Here is a 27,807-nt window from a genome sequence, read left to right as displayed (position 1 = left end):
CAGTCTTATCTTTTTTATTTCAGATCACTACTACAAATTTTTAATTTGACACAGTCTAAAAAGTGATGATAGATACTATTCCAGAAACGTCTTGAAATTATGCTCAAGAACTACTTGATTAGAATCATAAAAGCAAGGCAAATCTACTAAACAGTCTATGATTTTAATAGTACAGAGTAAATAGCAAAGTTTGGACATGCTGATATAATGCCCAGAAAGAACACTGGGCCATTAATCAGTCAAATGACAAATTTAAGATTTCAAGTATTTTAACTACTACCTCCTTATAAGTCTTATAAAGAAAATGTAGTGTTATTTATTGGCAGATCTTAACTTTTACTAATTCCAATTTTATAAAGTGATTTTTTTAAAACAATCTCATTCATGAAAGAAAAGAATAGGAAACACACATTTCAAGTCCTTCATGTCTGTCTTGAGCGAGGTACTACTTTCTTAAAATTAAACAGTTGACAATTTACAAATCAACCATGTGAGAACAAATATTGAAGGAGTTAGAATAAATTCAGACCATCTTGTGCACACAAAAATCCAACTCATACCTAGTAAAAAATTTGATTAAATCATAGGATCACAGATATAGAATGGAAAGGAAACTCAGAGGGCACCCAGTCTAACCTCATTTGGTAAATGAGGAAACTAAAGCCCAGGGAGTTTATGTGTTCATTAGAATAATATGGTTGGGATTTGAAAGGATAAAAAAGAAAAACACAAGTATATTAAAAGAAATAACAGCTCTCCAATCTGGGATAACATTGCATTCCTGCAATGAAATTTTGTTAAGCATTTTGGAATAATACACATGCAACCAAAACAGGTGAAGAGATGTATAGATTCAATCAAGCCAATCTCAGAAAAAATCTAATCAGAATAGAGATTTTTTGAGCTAGAATAGACCCAAGAGGCAAATAATCTTCTTTCCTAAGCATAAGAAAGTGCCCCAAAGAGAAATATATACATTATCAGAATTGGGCTTTAGCTTCCACCTAAAAGCATTTAGAAAAAAATCCATAATTTTTAAATGGTGTATTTTAAAGTGAGAAACAAACAAAAAAGAGCATATAACCTATGTCAGTTTGGCTTATTCCCAGTCTTTTAGTATAACTGTGTATTTCTATAGTTTTAACCACTTCAGTAGCCACTGAAGGGGTCTGTTCCCTGCTCCTGAATATGACAGGAATCAGGCATATTCTACATATTGTTTACTGCCACAAAATAGACACTTTTCCCCCCAGTGCACCAAGTGTTAATCTATTCTTTGTCTTCTTGATAAAAAATAAATATAAATCAAGTGTCTACTAGGACTAGGACATTTCAATTGTTCCTTCTTTAGTTGAATATTCTTTGTAACAGATGTTTACCTGGAAAAGGTGCTAGTTGGGGATGTGCTGCTAAGGCTGTAGGGGTACCAAGTGTCCCCAAACCACCAAATTCTGAATGCCCTGAGCTGGCTGTATGTAGACCAAAGACTGGGTGGCTGACCATTGGGAAGGCACTCGACACTGTGGACAGGTTAAACGGTTGATCCCCAGCTGCTCTGAATAAATGTCCTGAGGGGGAAAAAAAAACACTTAAAATTGTACTATCAAAACAGATGTTGTTTATGTGATTTCAACCCTCATGTTTGGATGAAGGTTATGATTTTACTGTTTCCAAAATATAGTTGACATTTTTCTATTGCATTTCAATTATTAAAACAGTAGAGAAAACAAAGTGTTTCTAAACACATGAAATAATATCCTAAAAAGAATAAAAATAAATGGTACAATTTCCCTTATCTTGGTGTTGTGAGACCTAAGATGATGTTTAATTTGGAAAAATAGTTCTTGCTAATGAAATTCAGTTGCCTGAATATATTTAAAACTTGTTTTCTCATGAAAAAAAATTATTTTAGAGCATTAAATTTTTTTTCATAAAGAAAAAACTCAAAGTTATGCTTTCAAAGGAATTAGATTGGAATATGCTGAACCAGACTTGAAAAGTGGTGACACAATGGTATTAATTCCTAATTCGCAAATCCATAGTCAGAGGCCCCAACCTCCTCATCAACGGTTCAAAGGATCTAAGAGATCTCATGATCTCATGATCATCACATGGCCATTTCTTGGCAGTACAAAAAAAGCTGAGTGTTGAGAAGAAGTGAGGCAAGTCTTGTTTCCATCTTTAGAATATGAAGTGTTTACAACTTGGTTCTGACATATTGAAGAAAGGGGCAAAAAGTTCCTAACAATTCCAGAGGTTATGAAAAATGCCTCATAGAAACAAGGATTTGAACTTGATACTGGATTTAGGAAACAATACTTTAGGATCTAGCTATCCGGTTCCATGGAGTACCAAAATTCTCCTAATTTTCTCCTAGTTTTAAGGATTATAAATCAAAGATCTAGACTGTGAAGGGACCACAGAGATCTAGTGGCTCAATTTCTTCATTTTAGAAAAGAAATTTAAGCAAACGAAGATTGGGCAATTTCCCCAACATAAGAGGAAATAAGCACCAAAGGGATTGGAACCCAGTTCCTCTGATAGAAGAATTAATGATTTTCCCATTGTACCAGGCTGAATCAAGTTAAATCAGCAAAATCTAATCATGTGCTTTAAATACAATTATGCAGCTATAAAAGAGTATGACACCATTAAAATTTTAAATAATTTAAGAATTAGCTTCTCTTTGCTTCACCTCCATCTACTTGTTTTTCATAATCAGGATGACAACTTATTTAAATTTATAGGGAGATGAGATTTTATTCAGAAATATGGAGAGGATAGACATATCCACTGTCTCTTTAAGGGGCATGTATAAGTGTCAACAATTAGGAATACATTAATGGGCTTGAACATTGTGGATATATATTGGCTATACAATTTAGTTGGATCAGGATGTTTTGAGTAACAACTAGAGATATATTAGAGATGAGGGTCAACTGACTTATGAGAGTCAATTTTTAAATATCAATATGTACATTTGCACCTCAGAAATCATCAAATATTACAAATTAAGGCTTGTTTATTTTATTGATTGTCTAGACTGAAAAAAGTGAGGTAAAAATGTTAGTTATAAACCTTAAACTTAAAAATGTGTCATATGTACATGGTTTGGGTGTTTTGGGTTATTTTTTGGAAAGCCTGTTTTTGGAAAGGTTAAATATTGACCAGGACATCCCTGATCACAGCCTCCTTTTATTATACCACTCCTAAAAAATAGACACACAAATTCTACAATTGTTTTGCCCTATTCCCTGTCTGCAGAATAATTAATCAGACTTGGGAGAAGGCAACTATCTCACCTCTCCCTTAGTAACCAAAAATGGTAGTGAGAAATTGGCAAAGAATCTCTCTCAACATTTTTGTAATGAAGCCACATGGGCAGCCTCCTGGAGAGAAATATAATCCTAAATTTGAAAGTTCTAGAACATAGCTTCAGGGGTTCAGAAACCCAAGGGCCTGGAGACAGAGAAATAAAATATGTGACTTTACCTCTGCTACTACCATGACTTACTTATTTAGATGGTATAGATAGGTCTGAGTTGTACTCCTTTCCAAAATCATATTGATGATAGTTGATATTGAGCAAAACATTGGTTGACATTAAAGCTATTAGATGATACTGAGGATATTGTCAATTGATCACTGGATGATTATATAGAGATGATACAGAGAATATAAAAGATTGGGTGTGAGAGGACTAGTAGCAGAGAAGACACTTCTAATATCCATTTTCTATATCCATAGAATTCTAATGGGAGCAATAGTCCTGGTTCTGAGGACCTGACATTTTAGTCAAGAGTGTGGGTTGGGAGAGCAAGCCCAGAACCTAGATGAGATATAATGTGAAAACTTTTTTTTAAGTATCAAATATCATACACATATAATGGACAATTTATTACTGTTGTTATAAATCTAAATCAATACTATAAAAATTGTTAACTTGCCTACTATCTACTTCCTATTTCTAAAATGACTTCATATTTTTTGTATATCATCTTAAATATTCTTTTACTAAAAATAATGGTATGAGCTGCTGTTGATTGATCTCAAATTAATAAAAATATAGAGAATTTGAAGAAAAAGAGTTGCTTAGTTTCTTGCCTGATTTCTAGCATTTTAAGGAATAATCAAGAGGACTTATTAGTCCTCTTGTAATTAGTCCACTTGAAATTTTTTAATTAAAAGCCAAGAACCATTCACTTAGGTCATTCTTTCTCCCCTGATGGAATTAGTGAAGGTTTATCTAGGGGAGAATAACTTGCCCCTACACTAAGGTGAACTAATTCAATGTGAGAGTTTTTTATTCCAGTCAGCACCAGGATTTAATCTCATAAAGTATGTATATCAGACATTTTATTTTATTTTTTTTTATTTTTTTATTTTATTTTAAATATATAATTATTCCCAGGGTTCTATAAAAAAATGCTACTCTATTTGTTGGGAAATCCTTTAAGAAGGTCCTTCTGCAGACTGTGCATAGATCTATGCAATAGCTAGCATTATTTAGGACTAGATTACAGATTCTGAATACAAATCAAATTCTGGGAATAAATAACCCCATTAATTGTTGCACATATATGTTAAATTCAATAAACATTGAAACCAAAACACAATGCGTTTAAGATTTCAATCAATCAGAAAATATAATTATGTCTTCAGGAAGACAACACTTCCTAGATCAAATGTCAAGTTTATTATCTTTTAAACTCAAATCACAAGCATGCTAAGTCCCCAAATATAATTCTTATTTTATAATAGTGCAAAACTGTAGTTAGCTTCTTTAAGCCAGGATCACACTCAAATGAAAGAAAAATTGTTTTTTTTCAACAATGATTTTTACAAGAAATCTATGAAATTTTTACATATTAGAACTTCAAGATAGGATAAAAGGACTACTTAAATTCATCTATGCTTCTGTTACTTCAGTTTCTGATGAGGTAACAATTAAGGAAACATCTTCTGATTTTAATAGAAAATTTTTGAATCATTCTGGAATCAAAATAATTTTCAAAAATTTTTTTAACATTTTTATTTTGTAAATCAAAGAATTTATGTATACTTCTTTCCATTTAACAGTTTTCAAATCTACAAAAGAGGGGGCATTCTAAATGCAAGAAACAGTATATAGTACTAGAGATACCAAGACAAAAATGAAAATCTCTGCCTTGAAGAGCTTATTTGCTACTAGGCAAATGCATCTTAAGTAAATCCAAAATAAACTGGAGGGAAGGGGGAGAGAAAAAGAAGGGGAAGGAGGAGAGAAAGAAATAGAGATAGAGATCCAGGACAGAAAGGAGAATACATTTACAACTGGATGACTGGGGCAAGTTTAAGATAAAGTACAACTTGAGCTGGAAAAGTACAGTTTAAGATAAGGGGCAAGTTTAAGATAAAGTACAACTTGTGTGGAAATACATTCTAGGCATTTGTTATACTCTGAGGTAAGAGATGAAATTTTGCAAGATCACTGGGATAGAGAGATTGAGATCTAAAAAGGATCTTGTATTCTAGCCAGCTTGATACCCCCTCATTTTTCAGATGAGTAACCTGATGCCTAGGGAAGTTAAATAATTAGCCAGTTAAATGACTGGTCCCACAGGATTCTACGGCACAGATGTAGCATTTGAAGCCAGTTCCTCTGATGCCAAATGCAGAGCTCTTTTCCCTGTATAACGCTGCCACTAGCAATAAACTAGCATTCCAGTTTGGCAAGAATGTAGAACACATGAAAGAGAGCAACATGAAATAATTGCCAGGTTGTAGAAGACCTTCAAAAAACTTCTTAAGAAGTAGCTAGTTGGCCCACTGGGATAGCCAATCATTATTTACTAAGCATCTACTATGCTTAGTAGTTCCAAGCATTGTACGAAAAAAGTGGCAAAAGACAGTTCCTACTTTCAAGAAGCTCACAATCTAATGGGAGAGACAACATGCAAACAAATACATACAAAGCAAGATATACATTAGGACAAATAGGAAATAGTCAGCAGAGGGAAGGCACTAGATAGGGTATGAGCTTGTAGTCAGGAGACCTGAGTTCATGTATGGTCTCACATACTTATTTATAGTGTGATCCTGGATAAGCCACTTAACTTCTATCTCCTTAAGTTTCACCAAGTGTTTAAAAAAAAAAAGAAGAGGAGATAATAATACTTTTCTCACAGGGTTATTATGACCCACAAAAATATGAGATAATATTCATAAAGCATTTTGCAAATCTTACAGTGCAGCATAAAGACCAGCTATTGCTATTTTCTAACTGGATGATAGCTATTTTCTTGTTGGAAGTTGCTCTTATTAACTGAGACTTTTTTTTTTTCCCCTAGAGCCAACAGGAAGCCAATAAAGGGTTTTTTAAATAAGGGAATGTCATTATCAGACTTAATCATTAGGAAGACTATTTTGGTTATTGCATAGATGATCATTTGGAGAACAAAAGTACTAGGAGTCAGAAGAACAATAATGAGGCTATTACAATAGTCCAGGTGAGTGATAATGAGGTCCTGAAGTTGGGTGGGGATTGAGATTGTAGAAAGGGGAATGAATGCATAATAGACACACTGTGGCTGTAGAATGGAGTAAACTTCACAACTGATTAGATATGACAGGGTTAGTAAGGAAAAAGGAATAGTTAAGAATAGCTCTGAGTTTAAAATATTGGGTAACTGAGTAAATGGGCCAATTTAAATGGCAAGTTTTAGGACATTTTGAGTCTGATATGGAGATGGACAATAGTAGAAAATATAAGACAGTTGAATTCAATAGACAGGTGAGAGAAAGAGAGAGAAAACAGAGACAAAGGAAGATGGAGAAAAGGAGAGGTCCAGTTAATCTGGAAATTGGAATTATGCACTCTGAAAAGCATATAACTTTTGACTCGGTGATAACACTACTAGATTGATGACTCAAGGAGACCAAAGAAAGGAAAACATGTACTAATACTTATGGGAACTTTATATGGTTGCAAGGAATTGGAAACTGAAGATGTATTCATCAAATGAGGAATGGCTGAAAAAGCTATGGCACCTACATGTAACTGAATATTAGAAACATTAGAAATCATGGAAGGAATGGTTTCATAGAAACCTGGAAAAACATGTATGAAATGATTCAGAAGTGAGAACGAAGGGCACAATTTATACATGACAAAAATGTAAAGACAATTTTCAAGACTTAGGAAATCTCATCAATTACTGGCCATCATTATAAAGGTCTCATAATGAATATGCTCCCCACTAATTGACAGAGGTATCTTAGACTCAGGGTACAGATTAAGACATATAACTTTTTGCAGTGGGAAAAACAAAACATATGGAAACATAATTGGAATGCTTCACAACAACTTCTCAGGAAGGGCAGGGAAGATATTTTCATTGCCATAATACAGATGGGGAAACAGGTTGGGAGAACGTATGAATCAACCAACTTCGTACCATCAGAAATGGATTGGAACCCACCCAGTTCTTTGATTCTGATTTCAATGTTCTATCCACTATTCAGTGATGCTTTTTTGAATGACATATGATAAAGTTTTACTCTTTTATTTAATCATCACTAAATAGTCTTCCAAAAGTGAACAATATCTTTCTGAGTAGAAGCTATAAGTAAATTGTTTTAGATTAATTTGCATCCTTCTGATAACACAAGGTCAAAATGAAATTATGTCCAGCAAATTTTTTTCAAATGTTGATTTATTCATATATTCTGAAAAGACCTGAAAAAAATTCGATGGGAAAGCAATTTATTTAGCAATTTAGAATATTTAAAATATCTTAAATTTCATTCCAATTTCATCAATCAGGGTCAACAGACCTTTTAATAAACTATTTACAGTCAGCAGAGATTATTCAAAACTTACTACTTGCTATAATATTAAAATAGTAATTTTTCAGTTTCACTTATTCCTGCATTGTGATATTTTAAAAGCTAAAATGGACAAATTGTCTTACTCCTTTATTGATACTCCAATACCTTTTTTTTTTTTTTTTTTTTTTTTTTTTGCTGACAATTTAATAGCATTAGAGTTACTAAAAAATTTTTTTGCGTCTAAATAATTTTTAAAAATCAGCATGGCACAGTGGAAAGAATATTTGATATGGGATCAAAAGACATCAGTCTAAATCCTGCCTCTGCCACATTACACTTAACCTCATTTTCTTATTTGTAGAATGGGGTAGAGGAGAGCTCTGAATATACAGTCCTATGAGACCAGGGCCATAGTGTTTTAAGGAGGATGCAAGGAGGCCATTTTATCCAGATTTTAAAACAACCATAGCAACTTGTGTTTTCTTATCAGAGCCTATATTCTTAACTTTCATAAACTAAAAGGCTTAAGAAGTCTACTATCTACAAGAAGTTCTGCATTGCAGAGTAATTGCTCAAGTAAAGACCTTATCCTAAATAAAAAGACTAAGTATTTCTTATGGAGACAAGAGTAGCAGTATCATTCTGTTATGGGAAAAATAATTCCCTGTAACAACCTTTCCTCAAAAATATACTACCAGTAATTTAGATGAATGTCTACAAATAAAAATTGTGTGAATTTAATGAGAGGCACAATATAAAAAGGCTTGAGAGGGAAGTAGAATTTTCATTAAATGCTTAATTGACCTAACTTCAAATTACTTTAAATCGCAAATTCTTTTTTTATTTTTTTTACGATGGTAGAAATTAAGATTTAAACTTTCCACCAATTGTTAAAAGTAATAATTAGCAAGACAACAACCTCAATACAAATCAAAACTATTTTAGGGAGACAATATTTCCTTTTCAAGAGATACTAACATCCAAATACGGTTCACTACTATTAATACAATTTGTTTTTGTTTTAGTTTCAATTCTATTTAAATTTAGCATACTGGTTTGCACATTTTGCATAATGTAAAATAACATAAAGCTTCACTATGTAGGATTCTTGAATTACAATATAAAAAGTGAATATTTTGAGCAAAGCTTTTTAAATTATACTAAACAATATATAGATAAATGATTCAAAGCATTACCCAAAAGACCAGCTTCCATTTCTATAGTACTGGTGTATTAGTAACAAGAAAGGATAACTGCAAATGCCTTTATTAATATTAATGAATTTCAAGCTGCAATATAATAAGGCTTTTACAAGAACTAAAAAGAATAAATACTCATCTAATACCTTAAATATAAAGCATTAATGAACAAAGTCCTTTATCAACCAAGAAAAATCCAAAATAATAAAAAAAAAATTTCCCAGAACATGCAAGTATTTGGGTACCAGTGATGCTTTTTAAAAAAAAAAAATCACTTTTAGAAAATCTAAGACTGCTTATTATGACAGAAATTCATGTGTATTGCTTTTCCTCATGTAGTAAACTAAAAAAAAGAAAACAAAACCCAACTTTGCAACTTTACATAAGCTTGTTGCAATATGTCTTCTAAACATTAATCTCAAGTACTTTCAAACTGTATGCATAATAATTACATAACACTGTAACATTTGCCTAGAGTATTTAGCAAGCTAAAAAGTGTAGGAAATCATTAGAATGATAGTATATGCAAATTAAGATCATAGGAATAATTTAATATTTGTATAATAACTAGAGATAATAATACAATGGCTACAAATTAAAGTGATACTGAAAATACTTCAAGTTTAAAATTTTAACAAAACTTAAAACATATTATCTTACTTAAGAAATACAGTAGATACACTGTGATCCAGGGACATTAGCCTTCTTGACTATTATTCATACAAGGCATTCCATCTCCCACCCAAAAGCACTATAAGTGGCTGTCCTCTATGTCCAGAACTTTTTCCTCCCTCATTTTAGCTCTCTGGCTTTCTAGCTTCCTTTCAAGTACCCAATAAAATCCCATCTTCTACAGTAAGGCTTTGTTAATACTAGTGCCTTCTCTCTGCTGATTCTATCTAACTTACCGTGTATATAACTTATTTGTACATAAATGTTTCCATGCTGTCTCCTCTCTAGACTAAACTTGAAAACAGGGAGTACTTTTTGCTTTTTCACGTCAAGGTTTTAGCACAGGCCACACACAGCAAACACTTTATAAATGCTGATTGGCTGAATGATTTTCTAGAGAATTAAGGAGTAGTAAAAGATCCTAGTCAAAAGTATCAAAGCCAATTTCTTCCTAATAGTACCTTATATCCCTGTGGTTTTAATGTTAGAGCAAATTTGGGAGCTTTATATTTTATAAAACTTTTAATAAAAATGTATCTTAAAACCAAAATAAATCAGAGACACAAAGTTTTCTAGAAGAAAAATTAGGTAAACCATGTTGGTTTTATATTGCTTACTAGTTTCTACATTTTACCATATTTAGAAATGTGTAGCATGTTAGGTACTGCATTGAATACGAGACATAAAAGAGGTAAGCTGTAGAGGTAAGCTCTAACTTTTGAGCCACAGGTCCATAATTTGTAGAATAGGAATAACTGGTAAATCACCATCACACAAAATTGTAAAGAAAAGTGCTTCACAAAACTTAAAGTACTTCATAAGTAAAAGTTATGTTATTATTATAATTATTGTTAGTGAAACCTTAAAACTAAGGTAGTTATGACTAGAAGTATATACCACAGGTGTTTTTTTTTTAGGGCAATTTACATGGTCTATTAATAGCAGGACAAATAGTACATTATTATAGTAATACTGAACTTACATTAGTAAATGAACAAATATTTGGAATTCTTAAATGGGTGGAATCATTTACTGCTTGGAAGGAAATCTATGGCAAATCTGGACAGTAGTCTACAAAGCAGTCACTACTTTATTAACAAAGGCAAACATAGTCAAAACTATGGGCTTTTTCTGTAGCAATTTATGGTTGTGATACTTGCACAATAAAAAAAGCTGAGGACTACAGAATCAGTGTTTTCAAAACTGCAGTGTTAGAGAAGACTTAAGAGTTTCTTGGTCAGCAAGGAGAGAAAATCAGTTCAACACTTAAATTAATTCAGGTTATTCACTGGAAAGTCAAGTACTGAAGTTGAACTTAAATACTGAGAAGACAGGGCTCACTGGAAAAGAAAACTTGATGCCATTGGGGAAGATTAAAAGCAAAAGGGAATGACAGAGGATGAGATGGAGACATAATATGGAACAATGAACATCAACTTAAACAGACTTCAAGAGAAAGAGTAAAGAACAGAAGGATCTGATGTGCCATGGTTGGAAATGAATTAGTGACTGAACAACACAACTCCAGGAGCTCCGGTTCCTGGGGATCCTCCTTACAACCCAGTTAAAATAAAATGGTCTTTATTAATCTAAAGATTCTCTTTGGAACAGGCTTGCTTGATACCCCCAAGTCAGAGGTGGTTTCCAGGAAGGGTAGACATAGCTAGGCTTTCCGTCAGGAAGACTATAGTTCAAATTTGGCCCCACACACATATTTAGTTAAGCTATTTATAACCATTATTAGTCCCAGTTTTCTAAACTTAAAAATAGGGATAAAAATATCATTCTTCTGAGGATGAAATGAGATAATATTTGTAAAGAATTTAGTACATAGTAGGTCATTAATAAAAGCTTGTGGCCTTCCTTCCCCTGCATGACCTATTTTTAAGTCAACGAAGCATAAGATAGAAATGCAGAATTTCGTAGTAATTGGACCAATAAACAGAGACAATTAGGGTCTCCTATTGAACATAAGGGTCAACTGATATTATTTTTAAGGATAAGAAAGATTTTTCAGAGGCCATCTGATTCTTCTATATAGGAATGAGAAGAGAAATGACTCATGATCATCACTATTAAATCAAGAATGCTCAGTAGTTATGGGGACTAGCACTTAATTTTCAAGTCATATTCTTGAAAATGCAGCCAACTCTCAGACACTGGCAACACATCATGTTTGCAAATCCTTAAAAATATAACATATTCTTCATAAATCAGCTACTTGACTGGTAAAATCAAAAGCTGAAAGGTCCCCAAATCTAAGCCAATAATTGCTTGTCTTGTACAGGGAAACCCTCCTTTTATGAGGAGGGTTTACAGAGACAAGTCAGATGATTATGAGAGAATAAGAAACAGTATAAACAAGTTGGAAGAGCAGAAATTTAACAGGGTAATTTCAATATGTTCTTTAAAGTGTTATGATTTCTAGGATGAAAAACATTTCTATTTAATCTTACAGAAGTACTTCTCCAAGTTAAAAAATGTAAATGGTTTTTAAGTTACCAATATCACGATTCCATTCTTGTAATGAATGCAAGCACTGATTCTATTGGTAATCTAAAAAACAAGTCAATCTTGGTTAACAAAACTCTGACCAGAGAAACCACAGGTGAGAAGGATATAAACTATTCCCAAGTGCAAGAGTAATCATTACTGATACCACAGACAAAGGGTTAAAGCTCTATTCTTTGAAATACTATAATGGGGAGGGGGAGGTATTTGCTGCTGATAAGTTCAATTTCTTACAATATTATCTACAATATTCTCTAAGGGATATGGATTTGTTTACATTATTTAATATTAAATATAATTCTATAACTGTCAAAAATCATCATCATAGACAGTTTAGAATATAGATAAATAAACTTCTAAATGTGCTGGAAAAAAATGAAAGCTGAAAAGTGGATCTGTGATTTCATCAGTAAGAGAAATCTGGTTCTGAGGCCAAATCTCTGTCCACTATGTCACACTGAATCACAAAAAACACTGTGCTTTATTTTGAATAAACCGTATACATGAATCTATATATAGGCAATATAAAGACTATGGGCTGTCAGTAAAAGATTTACACAGCATATTGCTGTAGCTGCGATGGAACATTAGTTCTAATCTGATGGCAGTCCCCAAACTCTCAAAGCTACTGTTATTGCCTAAAATCCTATCAATGGCCTCAGACTTGATACCTATAAATGTGAATTTTTCTGGAGAATCAAAAGCTAACAGAAAATGAACAAAAGTTAATGAATCTAAAATGGACTTCTTGAATTCCAGATAAAATTATTTTTAGGTCCTATGAGAAGGGTCTTATGAAAATCTTAATTAAATTTAAAAAGGTTACTCAAATGATTGCTTATCTGTTGAGCTTATAGATGGACTGGGATTCCAAAAAACTGTTTTTTAATAAAAGAAAAGCATACATTTTTCAAATGATAATGCTTACTTTTATTTGTATAAAATGTCTATAAGATGTACTTTCATAGGGTCAGGCTATCCTCTAAATGTATTTGAAAAAATAAAATATCAAATCTGAAAATTTGGCTAATTTATGATGCAATTTAGCAACTCTGGAAATTATTGTTCTCACTTATAAAGTTCTATTAACCAGACATTTTTAACTAAAGAGAAATAACAATTACTAGATTTACATGCATTTTGGCTACTCCCAACTATTTTCATGCCATTCTCTGATTGGCCTTAAAACCACAACTCAGTCCAACAATTCTGCTTCCATTTTGAGTATTGGGCTAATCATTATTTACCAGCTACTGGCTATTCTTGTGTTCTTTGCCCGATATCCTCATGCCATGATCTAGCTTCTCCTTAAATGTGGCAAAATACAATTAGCCCCTTCTAATTCAGTATTTAGTTTACTGATCATAGTCCAGCCCTACCACAATGCTGTCAAACTCTGGCTATCTTCATGTCCTGTTGCCAGGTATGTTGCCTTAAAATAATTTTTTTTTTTATTTTAAAAACCACCTTATTTTGAATTTCATACTACTTGACTTTCCTGTAGTTTTTAATCTATTGACCACTTTCTCTCCTCCCTTGCTTTTGGTAACAACAATGCTCTCTGATGTTCCACCGACCTGACCTTTACCAATCTCCTTTGCTGGATCATCATCTGGCTCCTATCTTGAGGGTCATGGACCTTATTCTCTTCCCTTCACATTCTTTCTCTTGGTGAGATCATCAATTCCCATGGATTCAATTATCCTTTGTCTCCATATAATTCCATGTAGCCAAGTCAACAAAATTTTAATTGTTACACTATTTTCTGTAAGATCTGGTACCTGTAGTTCTATACTCTTGATGATCATGTGTATAAGGATGTGTTTGTTATTTAGAGTTTATTTTTGCGAGTGATAACCTTCTGTAAAAGTAAGAGTGGAGATCGTTTACTAGAGAATATATACATGAGTGGGGAGTTTTATGGGTAAATTGAAGCCCTCTTCTACTGATTATTGAAACTCTTGTGAAAGTTCTCTACACCTCAACTCCTTTCTAAATCAGAATATAAGAGGAAAAAGTGTTACTCTTTAAATTAAAGGCAATATTGTTCTACCTTGAAAACTACATCAAAAATATTCTCCCTTGGCACTGGTCAAACAATTTGAGAAAAGAATTCCTTAGCATCTTTTGTATTTTACTTATCTATATAATTTCACAATTCTGTCTTACATTCCCAACTAGTTTAGGCTCCATTCAAGTAAAGAAATCATTTGGCTTCCTTATTCTTCTATATATGCCACAACTCTTAAGAAAAGTCAAGAAAAATTATTCCTATCCATCTTATTCAGTCAATCATTTGTCTTGGAATCCTAGAAACTAGAAAAAAAAATAGAATATATCTTTTATGTATCAGAGATGGCCCAGTGTATTAAAAAAGGAGAAACTTATAAGACACCTTTATAGGGATTTTAATTACTAAGCCATCTGCACCCCTATTTCAAAAAGCTGCTCTGAGTAAGAAGTCTCCTGATTTACCTAAAAAGTCAGTTGAAAATCATTTTGGGTACTTCTGAAACCTCTGTAAGTTATCTCAAACCCTTGTCCACTAGCCTTTTGGGAAAGAACCTCCCTTAATACTTCCAATATAAGTTTTCACCCAATAAGAGTCCATGTAGAGATTGATAAATATGATGTAAAATAAATACATTGATGACATAAAATAAATGGGTGAATCTTATCAGTGCTCTTTATTTTTTTCAAACCTCAAGAGTAAATGAAAATATAGAACGAAACACTAAAAGACTCCAAAATTGAGTTCAAATTTTCCTCTTGAACTGCAAGATATTCTTGCTTAAATGCTTCCAAATAATAATAAAAAAACCCTTCTCCAAACTTTGTGGATCAATACCATCCCTTCACCCTCACAGACCTTCCACTAAAGTAAAAAATGTCTTTTTACTAGCTAATACTATTTATTACTTGATATTTCATCTTTAACTTCTGTGACACTGTGAGCCTCCATGACTGGATGTACTCCTCCCTTTTCTAAGTGCAGGTTCAGACTTAAATTAATTTTTTTAAATTTAAAAGCAAAAAAAGATGCAAAATAGTTACATCTTTATATATATATATATATATATGTATATAGTTGCAAAATAATTTTATCCTTACACTGAAATTAAAATTATTTTACTTTTTATGTCAGAAATCATTAATATTACTCTTTCTGAAAAGCTTTGAACTAGTCTTCTTATAATACTGTGACACTGGCAAATAGCTATTTCCAAATACAGCCCTTAGTTTTTTTAAGTGGATAAAATTAACTTATGTTTTCTTTTTAAAAAATCCCTTTTAAATTCTGCACTTTAAAAAAATCCAAAAAGGTGGTATTTCTGTATACAAAATAGAACAGGAAAATAGATCACATGTAACTCTATTTAATCTCTATTTAAAATCTCTATTTAATCTCTATTTAAAAAAGTATATATCATACTCAACATATTGCTTTCCAGGCTGCCTTTTTTTGTCTATTTACTTATAAAATTCCTTTTGTTCTCCATTATGAATTTTCCTTTAAATACTTCAATGTTCCTTTTTTTCCTTTTTGCAACATTACAACCAACTTGTGTCTCCCCCGCCCCCGCATTTAATGAATTTATACCCCCAATAAAATGAAATTATACATTTTCTAAAATTGCTTCCTACAATGGTGAAAGTTCATAGTCAAGACACATTAAATCTCACCTCTTTGGAAGACTTAAGAATGGTAATCAAACAGTAAGATAGCCCCAGCTACAGTACCTAAAAGCTTATTATTGTATAGGATGTCAATCTCTCTAGCTGATCCCACTGGGAAGTAAACAAATAGTTTGATGCAGACTAGACTTTAGCAAGTGCTTTTTAAGTTTAAAAAAATAGGTCTGCTAGGATAAAAGGAAAGAATGGCTCAAGAGAGATGGGAGGCACCTGAGAATCTATTGACAAATTTTCCAATGATTCTAGGGAAGAAAAAAGAGAGGTATTTAAAGATACCAATGTGGTTACAAAAGCACAGCTGCAATAAAAACAAAAATTTAGTTTAAAAAAGGCACATCTGGTGGGCTCAAGTAATAATAATTGTGCTTGTGATAACAATAATAATCTCATCAAAGTCCAAAATATCATGCATATAGAGGCAAAGTAGGGGGATGCCAGAGTAATATGTAATGGGGCACTTTATGAGCCCTGAGACAATTATGATATCAATAGAAAATTCACAAGATTCCTGAAGCATAGGCAAATTGAGCTGTGTATGATAAAATGCCTTTAAAATTTTAAAGTACAGAAAAGATGCAATAAGGTTACAAATTGACCCTGTTCGAAACTGCCATGATTAATAACTTAACATGGTGAAGAGTAGTGCTGCCTCATGTTTTAATATCAAAAAAGGTAAGAAACCCCAGAACAAATCAAATACACCAATACCTCACTCCCTAAAATTGTTTCAGTGTAGTATAGACTATTAAGGTTGACAATCTATGAACATGCACAAATACTTTTATTATTAGGTAATAGGGTGGCTAGGTGGCTCAGTGAATAAAGCACCAACCTTGGAGGCAGGAAAACCTGAGTTCAAATATAAACTCAAAACTTTCATTTACTAATTGTGTGACCTGGGCAAGTCACTTAACCCCAAATGCCCCACAAAAACAAAACAAACAAACAAGAAAGATATGGAAGAATTTATAGGCAATAGCTTCTTAAAGCTTTTGTCAATGTCTCATATCCATATCACACAACAATATATTGCAAACCAATTGGACAATCATCAGAAATAATAATTTCTGTATCAGAAAATTATGTTAAACATTATTATTAAGCCATAGAAACACATTATAAAAAAAAGAAAAATAGGAATAATTTAATTCCCAAATCTAGATTAAATTAAATAAGATTAGATAAATTAAATAATCACTAAAACCTGAAGCAGCAAAGTTGACGATCATTGAAATGCAACCTGCAACCTTAAGAAATCCTATCTACCAAGAGAATGGATGAAAGAAAATGAAATCAGTTTCTCAAAATGGTTTTGAAAAGGCAATGGACATACCTTTCCTAGAATTTTGAAAAGCTTTGTTGAGTTCAAAGGTATTACTCAAACTAACAGAGTGACAATACAATTAGTGTATTTTTAAAAAACTGACATTTGTTATCTCCATCATGAAAGAACACATTTTCCCCACAATACTTTCCAGAAACTGTGCAAAAGTCTCAGGACCTGCATACTACAGTCTTAGCAGTGGACAATATCACAGTTAAAATCATAGGAAAAAAAGGTTGCATTATCAAAGAATACTTCTAAAAACAACTGTAATTTCCTATACGTATTATCTCCTGGATGAAAAAGTGAATATGTTAAGAGTAGGAACTTTCTGGCTTTTCTGTTTGTATCCCCAGGGCTTAGTAAAAGTACTTAGTATCCAGTAAGCTCTTAAATTCTTTTTTCATTCATTTCACTCATGCATCTACAAAAGTGGAAAGCAGTGGAAAATTTGGTAATTATTAGTTTAAACTCTTTATGTTAAAACATGAAATTAAAAAAAAAATCCACTCTGGGTTTTCCTGAAATCTAAGAATGATCCCTATCTTTCTTCAAAAAGGCATAAAGATCTATCAGCAATCTCTCCAAACTTAAGCCATTTATGTGCTTATATAATGTATGTGAAGCATTCACAGCTTCTATTACCAAATAAAAAAAAATCTATAAATGTTTACAAGAAAGCAACATATTAACTGAGGAGCAAAATGGTATATAAGTATATCCCCAGAATGTAATGATTATCAATGATAAAATTACTGAACAAAAATATTTACACTATCAATTGTTATTACCTACTACATGCCAGGCAATGATATTGTTAAGAATAACTGATATTGATATTCTGTTTTCCAAGGAGACAGTCTCAGCCTATTATGGCTCTGTCAAATCTTAAATCCATTATGAGACCCAATTTAAAAAAAAAAAAAAAGAATCAAACAGTGCAATGGATAGAGCACCAGGCCTGACGCCTGAGTTCAGATCTGATTCAGGCACTTAATACTTGCTAGCTGTGTGACCCTGGGCAAGTCACTTATAGCCCCAATAGCCTCAGGCAAAAAAAAAAAAAGATACAAAAAAACAAGCAATCATGGGCTTCTAAATTAAAGAGAAAAGTGAATAAAGTATCATGTTAATCACTTGATATAAGTGGATCACATTAAGCTAGATAGTCATATAATTATTTTGTTATAGACAAAGACTATCTGGGGTCAGCTAAAAAATTTTTTTTTAATTTAGGAAAAAAAAATCTGGATTCATAAAGTCTCTCATAATATCCCTGAGCACAAGTTGGAAGGATGGTGGCTATAGAAAAAAGCCTAGCTAAAGAAGGTAATGTGAATTTGGAAGGCAATCTCAGAGTTCTGTCCAAAACCCTCTCTCTTTGCTTTTTAAAAACAATTGTAAAAAAAAAAAAAAAAAATGCAATAGACATAGATGGCACATTAATCAAATTTGCAAATTACATAAATCTTGGGAGAAAACTGGTTGTACAATATAATCAAGATCCAATACCTCAATAGACAAATGCTGAAAGATGAACTTCAGAGAGATGGAATTACATAACAATTAATGTAAAGTTCTACATTTAGGTTAAAAAATGTAACTGTACAAGTAGAAGATGGGGTGGGGGGAGAAGTAGCTCAACAGCACTATTTGTTGAAAAAACTTAAGATTTTATTTAGGTACATTTCCAATATAAGTCAATATTGTGATATTAAATTCAAAAGAACTACTAAATCTTAAGCATTACTCTAAAGAGCAAGTACCATATTCTGCACTAATAAGATACTCTTCTGGGTGCTATTATTTTAGGCAGTAGAAGTATTATAAGACTAGAGTAAATCTAGAGGAAAATAACCAGGATGAGAGAGAATCAAGAATTTGAAGGATTGCCATAAAAAATATTATGATTTGATTTATCTCAAGTAGTTCCAGAGAAAAGAATTTGAACTTCAAAAGGTAGCAGTTATAGAAAGGCAAATTATTCATTTAGTATAGAGAAGATGTAACAAGATTAGTCCAAAATTCAATGAACTACCTCACAAAACAATAAATTCTCCATCACTAAAAATGTAGAAACAGAAGTTAGAAACCGTTTTGAGGCATGTCATAGAAGACATGAATATTTAATCTTTAGCAAGATATACAATTTTGCATGATTCTTGCAATACTGGTATTTGGTAATAATAGAAAGGCTGTGTGGCAAAATGCAAAGGAAATCTGTACTGTATTACTTTTTATATATTTTGTACTTATCTTACATGGATTTGAAGTCAGAAGAATTGGGTTGGAGTCCCAGGACTGACAATAATCATGTGACCTTAGACAAGTCAATTAACTTCTCTGAGAATCAATTTCCTAATCTGTAAAACAGGGAAAATAATAATTTACACTATCTACCTCTCAGGGATGTTGGGAGGAAAGCACTTTGTAAACTGTAAAATGTCAAATAAATGTGATCTATGTTGTCAATGTTACTTTCACTGCTTAAGTAATGAATTTCTTAATTCATGAGAGCTACAATCCTTTTTTTTTTTTTAAAGGTTACTAAAACTATCTTTATTTCTATTTGTTTCACTCTTCCCCCCCATACTAATATCCTTTCTCTTTTTTTTTTTTTTTTTTGAGATGTCAAAGTCTCAGATATACTGATGGGACTATATATCATATCAAATAAAAAAATTTTTTTAATTGTTATAAGTTATTTCTCCTTACCTCACAAGTAATAGAATTGTTTTCCTCTACAGTTCTATAGTTTGACCAATATATTATAAATATTTCTTAATTGGAATATCATCCTCTTTGACACTGTTTCAAGTGATTTGATACATTCCAATTCACCATCTTCCTTTTTCTAAATCTTTTCTCCAAACCTAGTTAGTTGCTGGTTATAAAACGATTTTTTTGATATATGTGTCTGCATATAATACATACACACACACACACAATTATATTTAATATATGTCTAGGATTATGGACCCTTAGAGCAATCAGGTCATAAAAGAAATCAGACAATCATGCCTTAAAAAAGAGAAATGATTAATTCTCCTTTGTATAAAAGTTCTCTTAAGGTTTGATATAAATCTTTCATTGTACATTGACATAAATCAAATTGATGGAATAACATAAAAGAAAAAATATTTGTTGTTTACAAGCTCTTCATAAAACAGAAAAATTCAATGAAAATATTTTGTTTTATTGAATAACATATTTGAAGAAGCTACATTCATTCATGCAACAACCACTTACTGACTAAATATAATTAACCACAGGGTGCTTTAGAAGATAAAAGAAGTAAATAACAGAGTGCCCAGCCTTAGGTAATTTACAGTCTAGTTTGGGAAATGAAAACATATATAATACTAGCAAATAAATACAAATGAATATATGAAAATATGCCTTATATGTGAAAAACTCATTCTAAGTTCTCATGTGGCAGGAAAGAAAGAAGCATGCAGGGTGATAGGAATGCAAATTTTCTTGGAAATGAGTTATGATTCAAACAGAATCATAAAATCATAAGACTTTCAGTCTGAAGGGAGTCTTTGAAGGTCTTTGTCTCATCAATATGAATGACTCATATTCATTATATTCATTTGTGAGCTGTTTATCTGATCAAATCTCATTTTATAGATGAGAAAACTTATAGAAAGTTATAGTTATAAAGAGGTGATTAGTGAATTACTTATGATCAAGTAAGTAGTCAGAAACAGAAATATGATTTGAACTTGAGGTATTATTCTTTCTACTTCAGTAGTAATACTTAAGTATTTCATCATAATTAAAAGATTATATTTTTAAAAACTGGAATATTCAGGGAAAATATAAATTTTTAAATATCCATCTATATTCACATATATACTTCTGGAACTGGACTTATTCATATAATGAGAGCTAATAGTTGTTACACTAATTTTTGCGTGGGTTTCAGTTCCTTTTATTTTTCTTGGATTCATACTTTGCTATAGTTAATTTAAAATATCAATTGGAGCAATACATAGTTTGCCAAATGCAAATGAAATAATCTACATTTGCTTCAAGAGTTATATATCATAGAAATAACTGGCAAGTTAAAAAATGATTATGCCTTTTAGCTGTTTTATAAAAGGAAACACTAAATATCAATAATAATAAATCTAAATATAGCTGATAATCACCTTAAGTTTGAAAAATATGAAAAGGAAAGTTTCAATCAATGGTTCAGAAAAAATAAAGTTAAGGGCATCATGAGGAATGATGAGACATGAGCATTATGGATTTGAACACTATTTTTTTGTTCTAATATCCTTGCTACTTGTGCCATTAGAAATCAAGAATCGGGATGATTGAATTCTTGAAGCAGCAAGCAAATCCCTTTTCTCCATTTAATTCAGTTAACAAAATGGCTGTAATTTTGCAAATGATTTTTTGGGGATTAGTTTTGAGGAATAACTGATACATTGATTTGAAATTATGCATGATTTGGAAAAGAGTTCCAAAAAAAAAAACTAAAACGAAATATGTTTCTTGAATTTTCTTAATGATTTACACTAGGCAGCCAGAAATGGTAGTCTATAATCCCTGCTACTGTGGAGATTGGATGATCTCTCTACCTCAGTAGTTCTGAATAGCATTGGACTAAACTGACTAAGTGTCCATACTAGTTTGACATTCATTAATAGGGGAGATCTCTAGAAATAGAGGGTCTACCGGGGTTGTATTGTGACAAGTGAATTAGCCTAGATCAGAAATGGAGATCAATATTTTTTGGCCAATCAGAGTAGGATTGAACTGATATGTGGCCCCTAAACTTGTAGTCTAGAGGGCTAGGGCTCTAAAACAAACAAGTTTTGATAGAATGTAGTTTTTATGAGCAAGGTCTATTTCATTACTTTTCTTTATGGTTGAGATACACTAGTTTCACAAATAAGTATAAAAATAAAATATACACAAATAAAAAATAAATTAAAAAAATAAAAAAACAAAATAAAAATACACAAAATAATTATAAAGATTGAATATATATCATGTGCATGTATATGTGTGTGTGTGTGTATACACACACACACACACACATAAAACCTCATATAGGCCTGTTTAGCCAGAAAGTAGACTGCTGAAAGGGGAATCTCATGTAGTCAACCACACAGTTGCTAGATTGTAGAGAGTTTTTAAAAGTTTCAATAGAGATATCTGTATTGTATCCTAAGGCAAGAGAGAACTATTGAAGACTCCAGGAAAAGAGCATAATATGTTCAGACCAATTTTGCAGATATATGAAAGAAACAATGAACAGAAGAACAAAGAGAAATTGGAAAAAATTATTAGGCAACAATCAGTGTGACAGGTGATGAAGGGTTGAACAATGATGGCTTGGTATGACTAGAAAAACAGTGATAATGAGAGACGCTGAGAGTGGATGGAACAAGATTTGGCAACCAACTGGATATGAGAAGTGATCAAGTGATAAGAGTTGAGGATAACTCCTATGTTGTAAACCTGGAAGATTGGAAGAATGTGGTGCCCTTCAGAAATAGGGAAGTTAGGGAGCAAGATCAGATAAGGGAAAAAAGATAACGAGTTTTGCTTTGAATATGTTTTTTTGAGGAGCCTAAAGAACATATAAGTAGAGATGTCTAGCATTTGAAGATGCAAAATTAAAGCATTTACTCAATTAAACCCAAAGTTCAAAAACTTAAATGAATTAAGTACATATATGAAATGATATAATTAAATTGAAGTGATTATGGCTCCCCACAAATGCATGGGAAATCCCAGTATGCTATAATCAAAAGATTAATGGAAGGAAATTTGAAAGAATAATTTAAAGCTAACATTGTTATTTGCATTCCTGAAAAGAAAAATTTCCCTAAATACATTCTCTCATTTGATTAGTTCATAAATAATTTTAATAACAATTTTAAAATAAAATCATAGCTTTATCTTATAAAATCTGTTGCAATTTTTGTCCTTGCCCAAAAAGGTCAAATAGCTATAAAATCTTCCATCTGTATATAACAGAAAGCAGGTTATATGTATGAGTGTCAGAGGATCCATATAAGGAACCAAAACTCTATATAATTTTAATTCCATAAATAGTCATTACTGGCAATTGGGAAACTTTCTCTGAAGTTCTTTGTCTCATCAATATGAATGACTCATTATATTCACTTGTGAGCTGTGACAACAAGAAGATTTTAGTGAATTTCAATGACTTGTATTTCAGAAATATGTTTAAAACTAATCCATCTAGACTTTTAGGAAAAGTTGTCATGCTTACTGCCTGTTTTATGCCAAAATACGAAAAACTTCACAAGATATTCCCATGCACGATTCTAAATGAATGATGTGCAAAACAAAGTTAAAGTAAAGTATTCACCACACGTGTTGATTGTGGAGCTGAGTGAGGCAGCTCCAGAGGAAAGACTGCCTTTGGAAACTGCTGAAGCTACAGAAGGTGGAGAAGATGTAGAAGATGAAGTAGGTACAGTAGAGGAGGCCGTCGTTGATGTTAACCGCTCCCCAGACTCCATATCTAAAAGAAAAAAGGCAAAACTGAATTTTCAAGACAAAGTATTCAACTACTTATTCATTTGACTTAAGGAAATCACAAGAAGCAGAAATACTTAAGGAACATAATCTTATCATATTTAAGCTTTTCAGCCACACTGCTAGAAATATAGATCATTAAAAATATTTTTATAAGAACAATAGTAAATTAAATTGGTAACAATGAAAAATCTCCATAAATATGCCAAATGTTCACACACTTACATATTCTTGATATGCATATACCCATTCAATATGTTATATATTAGACTCAGAAAGGTGGTTTGTAAATATAAATTATACATGTACATACATTTAAAGACACATTTATAAAAGTACATGTTATTGTTATTTTAAAAAATCAATTATCTTAATATATCTAAATGTTTCCATTTATCATTCACTGCCCTTCCCCAGTAATGACACACAGCAGTATGAATCAACCATTATTAAATAAATTCCCAACTCTATTACTACAGACATTAATCTGATTAAAGGATGTTACTGGACTGATCTAATGTGCTATTCCTAAATAAGTGCCACTGTCCCCTCTGCCTCCCATCAAAAAGGAGGTATGGAAGAAGTTACTTCAAGAAGAGGTTCTTTCATAAAGGAAAAAAAAATCTTCAAGAATATTGATATGGTATAGAGATGTCCCATGGAAAGTTGTAAGAGACAAATTTACATAATGTGAGAAAATAAAAAGAGCAATAGAAGCCCTTTTGGCACTCAGTGTCTCCTAGGTTTTTCCCTACCATCACCAGCTCCCTTTCCTTCCCTTCCTTCTCTTATAGGTTTAACTCACTTATTTGTTACATTTCTGTTCATGTGATTTATGCCTTTAAAAATTTAATGATAGGTCAGGCTGTACACTGTTTGCCATTCCAAGTCAAATGTTTTATTCTACATCTGTATAAAATATCCATATGGAAACATGTACAATGGTCAGTGATCAAGCAAAAAGACATTGAGTGAACTGGAAAAAAAAAAAATACCAAGGAGATTGGATGTTAAGACTGGTCCAGAATAAAACAAGGTGGTGAAATGGAACTATATCCTCATAAAAACAGGAGACTAACTAAGAGGATGCTAAAGAGAACAAACATATCCAATATCCCACCAGAGTAAACCGAAGACAAAAATGCTCTATGCCTAAGTGCACAAAAGGACTGACCTTGCTGGAGTAGGAATTAGTACAGATACTTCAGTCAGGTAGTCCAATATCTGACAGAGAAACAGCCTCCAACCCTCTGGCCCCAAAGGACAAATCAAAATTGCTGAGGGGAGACAGAAAGTTTGGATTAAGACATGATCCCTAACCTCACAAGACTTACAGTCTATGTAGGGAGCTTATTTCATCCAATAACTGACTTCATTTCTCAGAAACTTAATGTTGGACTGCTTCAATAGGCTGTATAGCAACCCTGCAATATGAGAGGTGTTTTAAAAATCAAAGTTTGAAATCTACCACAATGTTCATTCTAGAATTCAGCAACATAGCTGTGGTCATTTCAACCTCCTTTCAAAAGTGACCGTCACACAAAGAAATAATTAATGAAATTCAACTCTAAATCTTGAGTGTCTGCATCCACAATGCTTTTTACCCGGACAGTGACATAAATGATCACACATTAATGCTTGGCACACTTGCTGAGACCATTATTGTTGAGCCTTCCAATCCTGTGAAGTCTAGTTACTTTTCTCCATATTTTGGCACTGCTGTCAATTCAAGTGATGAATTTTTCAGGACAATCAACAGATAATGGTATTGCTGTGATGAGTCTGTCCATATCCTTGTAGAATTTTCCATTCACCTCATCAGTATTCACTGTAGTGAGGGCACATGTGCTAATGATGGCTGCATAGCACTTCTGTTTTAAGGGCAGGTTTTGGGTCACTAGACAGTCACTAATGAGCTTTGAGACATATGGCTGTCTGATTACAAAGCCGATGGCTGACACCTTTCACTACAAAGTGTTCTCATCAATAAGTCTAGTTTCACCAAAAGCAAAAATATTGATTTTGAACTTGAATCATTTCTGGTATGCACTACCCATTCGTTTGGATGTTTAGTGTACTTGTCTCATAACACCCTACTACTGATGACTGCTATCTACTTTTATTATAAAAGTTCACTTTCCACCTACTTTTTGACTATAGGGATAAATATCATCTTCTGTGCCTTTTTTCAACATGTGATATGCAAGTATTTTTCACTAGCCCTTTCTCTAGGTAAAGTTTAAAAAAACTTAAATTTTGAGAATAACAAATAGCCATCCTCATATAGGATTTTTGCTTTGGATTATCCCAATGTTAATATAAGTAGAACAAGTAACAAATCATAGAAATCAAACGCTTTTGCATTGTTAAAGTTTGGAGTCAAGCCTTCAATAATAATTAGATAGATCAAGTTCTTCCCAAAGTCTATAATACAAATGACTCAGCCAAATAAATTCTTATCATTTAAATGTAAGTCATGAACATAACTATTTTTATATAAAGTTCATATAATCATGTTTGCCTTTTGTTACAAAGTGGTTAGATGCCTCATTACAGTATGAAATTAGTCCTTACCTTTAGAAGTAAATGAAAGCTCTAATAAAATTTGCTAACTAGAAATAATGAGTCCCTGAAATCCTAGGCATTAGTTGTCTAAGAATTAGCCTAACTAAATATGCAAATGGGAATCATTACCAGGTTGGTCAAAGGGAAACGATAATTTCTGCTATAGCAATGCTTTGGTGTTACCAAAAAATGTACTTTCTTTCTGAAAGCATGGTTGTCCTCCTTGAATCAACCTCAAAGTTAGGAATAAACTCTGACTTTAAAAAAAACCACACAAAACTGATTTGTATTTTAGGAAAGTATCATCTCATAAAAGGGTAATCAGTGAGTTTCAAAATTTTACAACTTATTGTGGACGTATAGCATGTATATACTTCTATAAGTTTGTTATAAGTTTCAAGGGTTTTTCCTCATTCAGACATTCTGATGGATGCTTTGTGTTCACATAATTTATACAATTACCATGTAGATTATGATATTTTTGTAGATTTTATCACTCTTACTGAAATCTTTCTTAAGCTTTTGTCACTCTCCTGACTTACATTATGTATATGTGTATATAAATGTGTATGTGTGTGTGAATTTCATAAACACCTTTCTTCCAATATAATAGATCTCATTGAGGGTGGGGACTATTTCTCATTTTGTCTTTATATTTCCTGTTCTAGTACAATAGATGATTAATGCTTGTAATGTGGAATTGTCTTTCCAAGCAGAAAAGCACAATTTTTTTGAGTCTGTTCTCATCTATCTCTATTCCCTTACTTGATCACTGTGATGCCATGATCTTAACTTTTTGACATGTTCTATTTTCTTTTTTTAAATCCTTAAAATCATTATAGTTTGCTGTTATTTGTATTTATATAAGTTTATAATAAAGAGAATTAAATATCAATACAAATAATGAACTTGTTTTGCAACCATTTAAATTTAAATAGATGAAATTCAACCTGTAAGATGTATTTCCCACTTATCTTTCTTTTGGTATGGTGACTGAATTCTTCTGGCTTTGCTTTCCCCTTCTCCCTCCTCTCACAATATTCCAGAGTTCTTTCATTATTTCATTCTCCATTGTATTTTATTAGTGTACTGAAATTTATTTTAACATCCATTCCCTGATATTCATTTAGGCATCTAATTTTTTGAAATCACAAATTAAACTCCAGTGAAAATCTTTGAAAGGTAGTTTTTTAAAAACCACATGTCTACTGTCAATAATGCAATAATTACGTCAATCCTTATAATAGTCTTAAGATAAAGAAATGAAAGCCAACATATCTGTAATTCAGAAGCAATAGGATATCCACAACAGTTTTCTTTTTATTTTCAAGGTCCTTCCTAATGATACTTATATTTTGTGGACTCACCTACTTATAGTATATAACAGATAAATATTCTTTAAGTATAATGAATTCTAATAATTCCATATTTTTTTAGAAACCTAAACTGATGATCTGAAACTTATGATCCTGTGTATATAAAGCTCCTTAAGACAGCTCCCAG

The 27,807-nt window shown here is 32.1% G+C and overlaps 1 protein-coding gene across 35 annotated transcripts in view; it reads right to left on the bottom strand.

Annotated features, from left to right (window-relative positions):
• Positions 1-27,807, bottom strand: part of BAZ2B (bromodomain adjacent to zinc finger domain 2B) — a 325,060-nt gene that overhangs the window by 120,882 nt on the left and 176,371 nt on the right. For 26 of the 35 annotated variants that reach the window (XM_031960628.1, XM_031960627.1, XM_031960592.1 and 23 more), the window contains 2 exons: positions 23,570-23,725; positions 1,380-1,568 (listed from right to left, as the gene is read on the bottom strand). In XM_031960628.1, the coding sequence (XP_031816488.1) occupies positions 1,380-1,568; positions 23,570-23,723 (343 nt within the window). In that variant the 5' untranslated portion in view covers positions 23,724-23,725. Of the gene's footprint in view, positions 1-1,379; positions 1,569-13,768; positions 15,219-19,472; positions 19,764-23,569; positions 23,726-24,913; positions 25,017-25,073; positions 27,173-27,807 lie in introns of those variants that run through there. The other 9 variants (XM_031960613.1, XM_031960622.1, XM_031960614.1 and 6 more) reach the window with 5 other exon arrangements.

Source organism: Sarcophilus harrisii, chromosome 3 (genome assembly GCF_902635505.1).
Source record: "Sarcophilus harrisii chromosome 3, mSarHar1.11, whole genome shotgun sequence".
Classification (NCBI taxonomy): Eukaryota; Metazoa; Chordata; class Mammalia; order Dasyuromorphia; family Dasyuridae; genus Sarcophilus; species Sarcophilus harrisii.
Note: the sequence above shows the minus strand (reverse complement) of the source record. Positions and strands in the feature narration are given on the sequence as shown.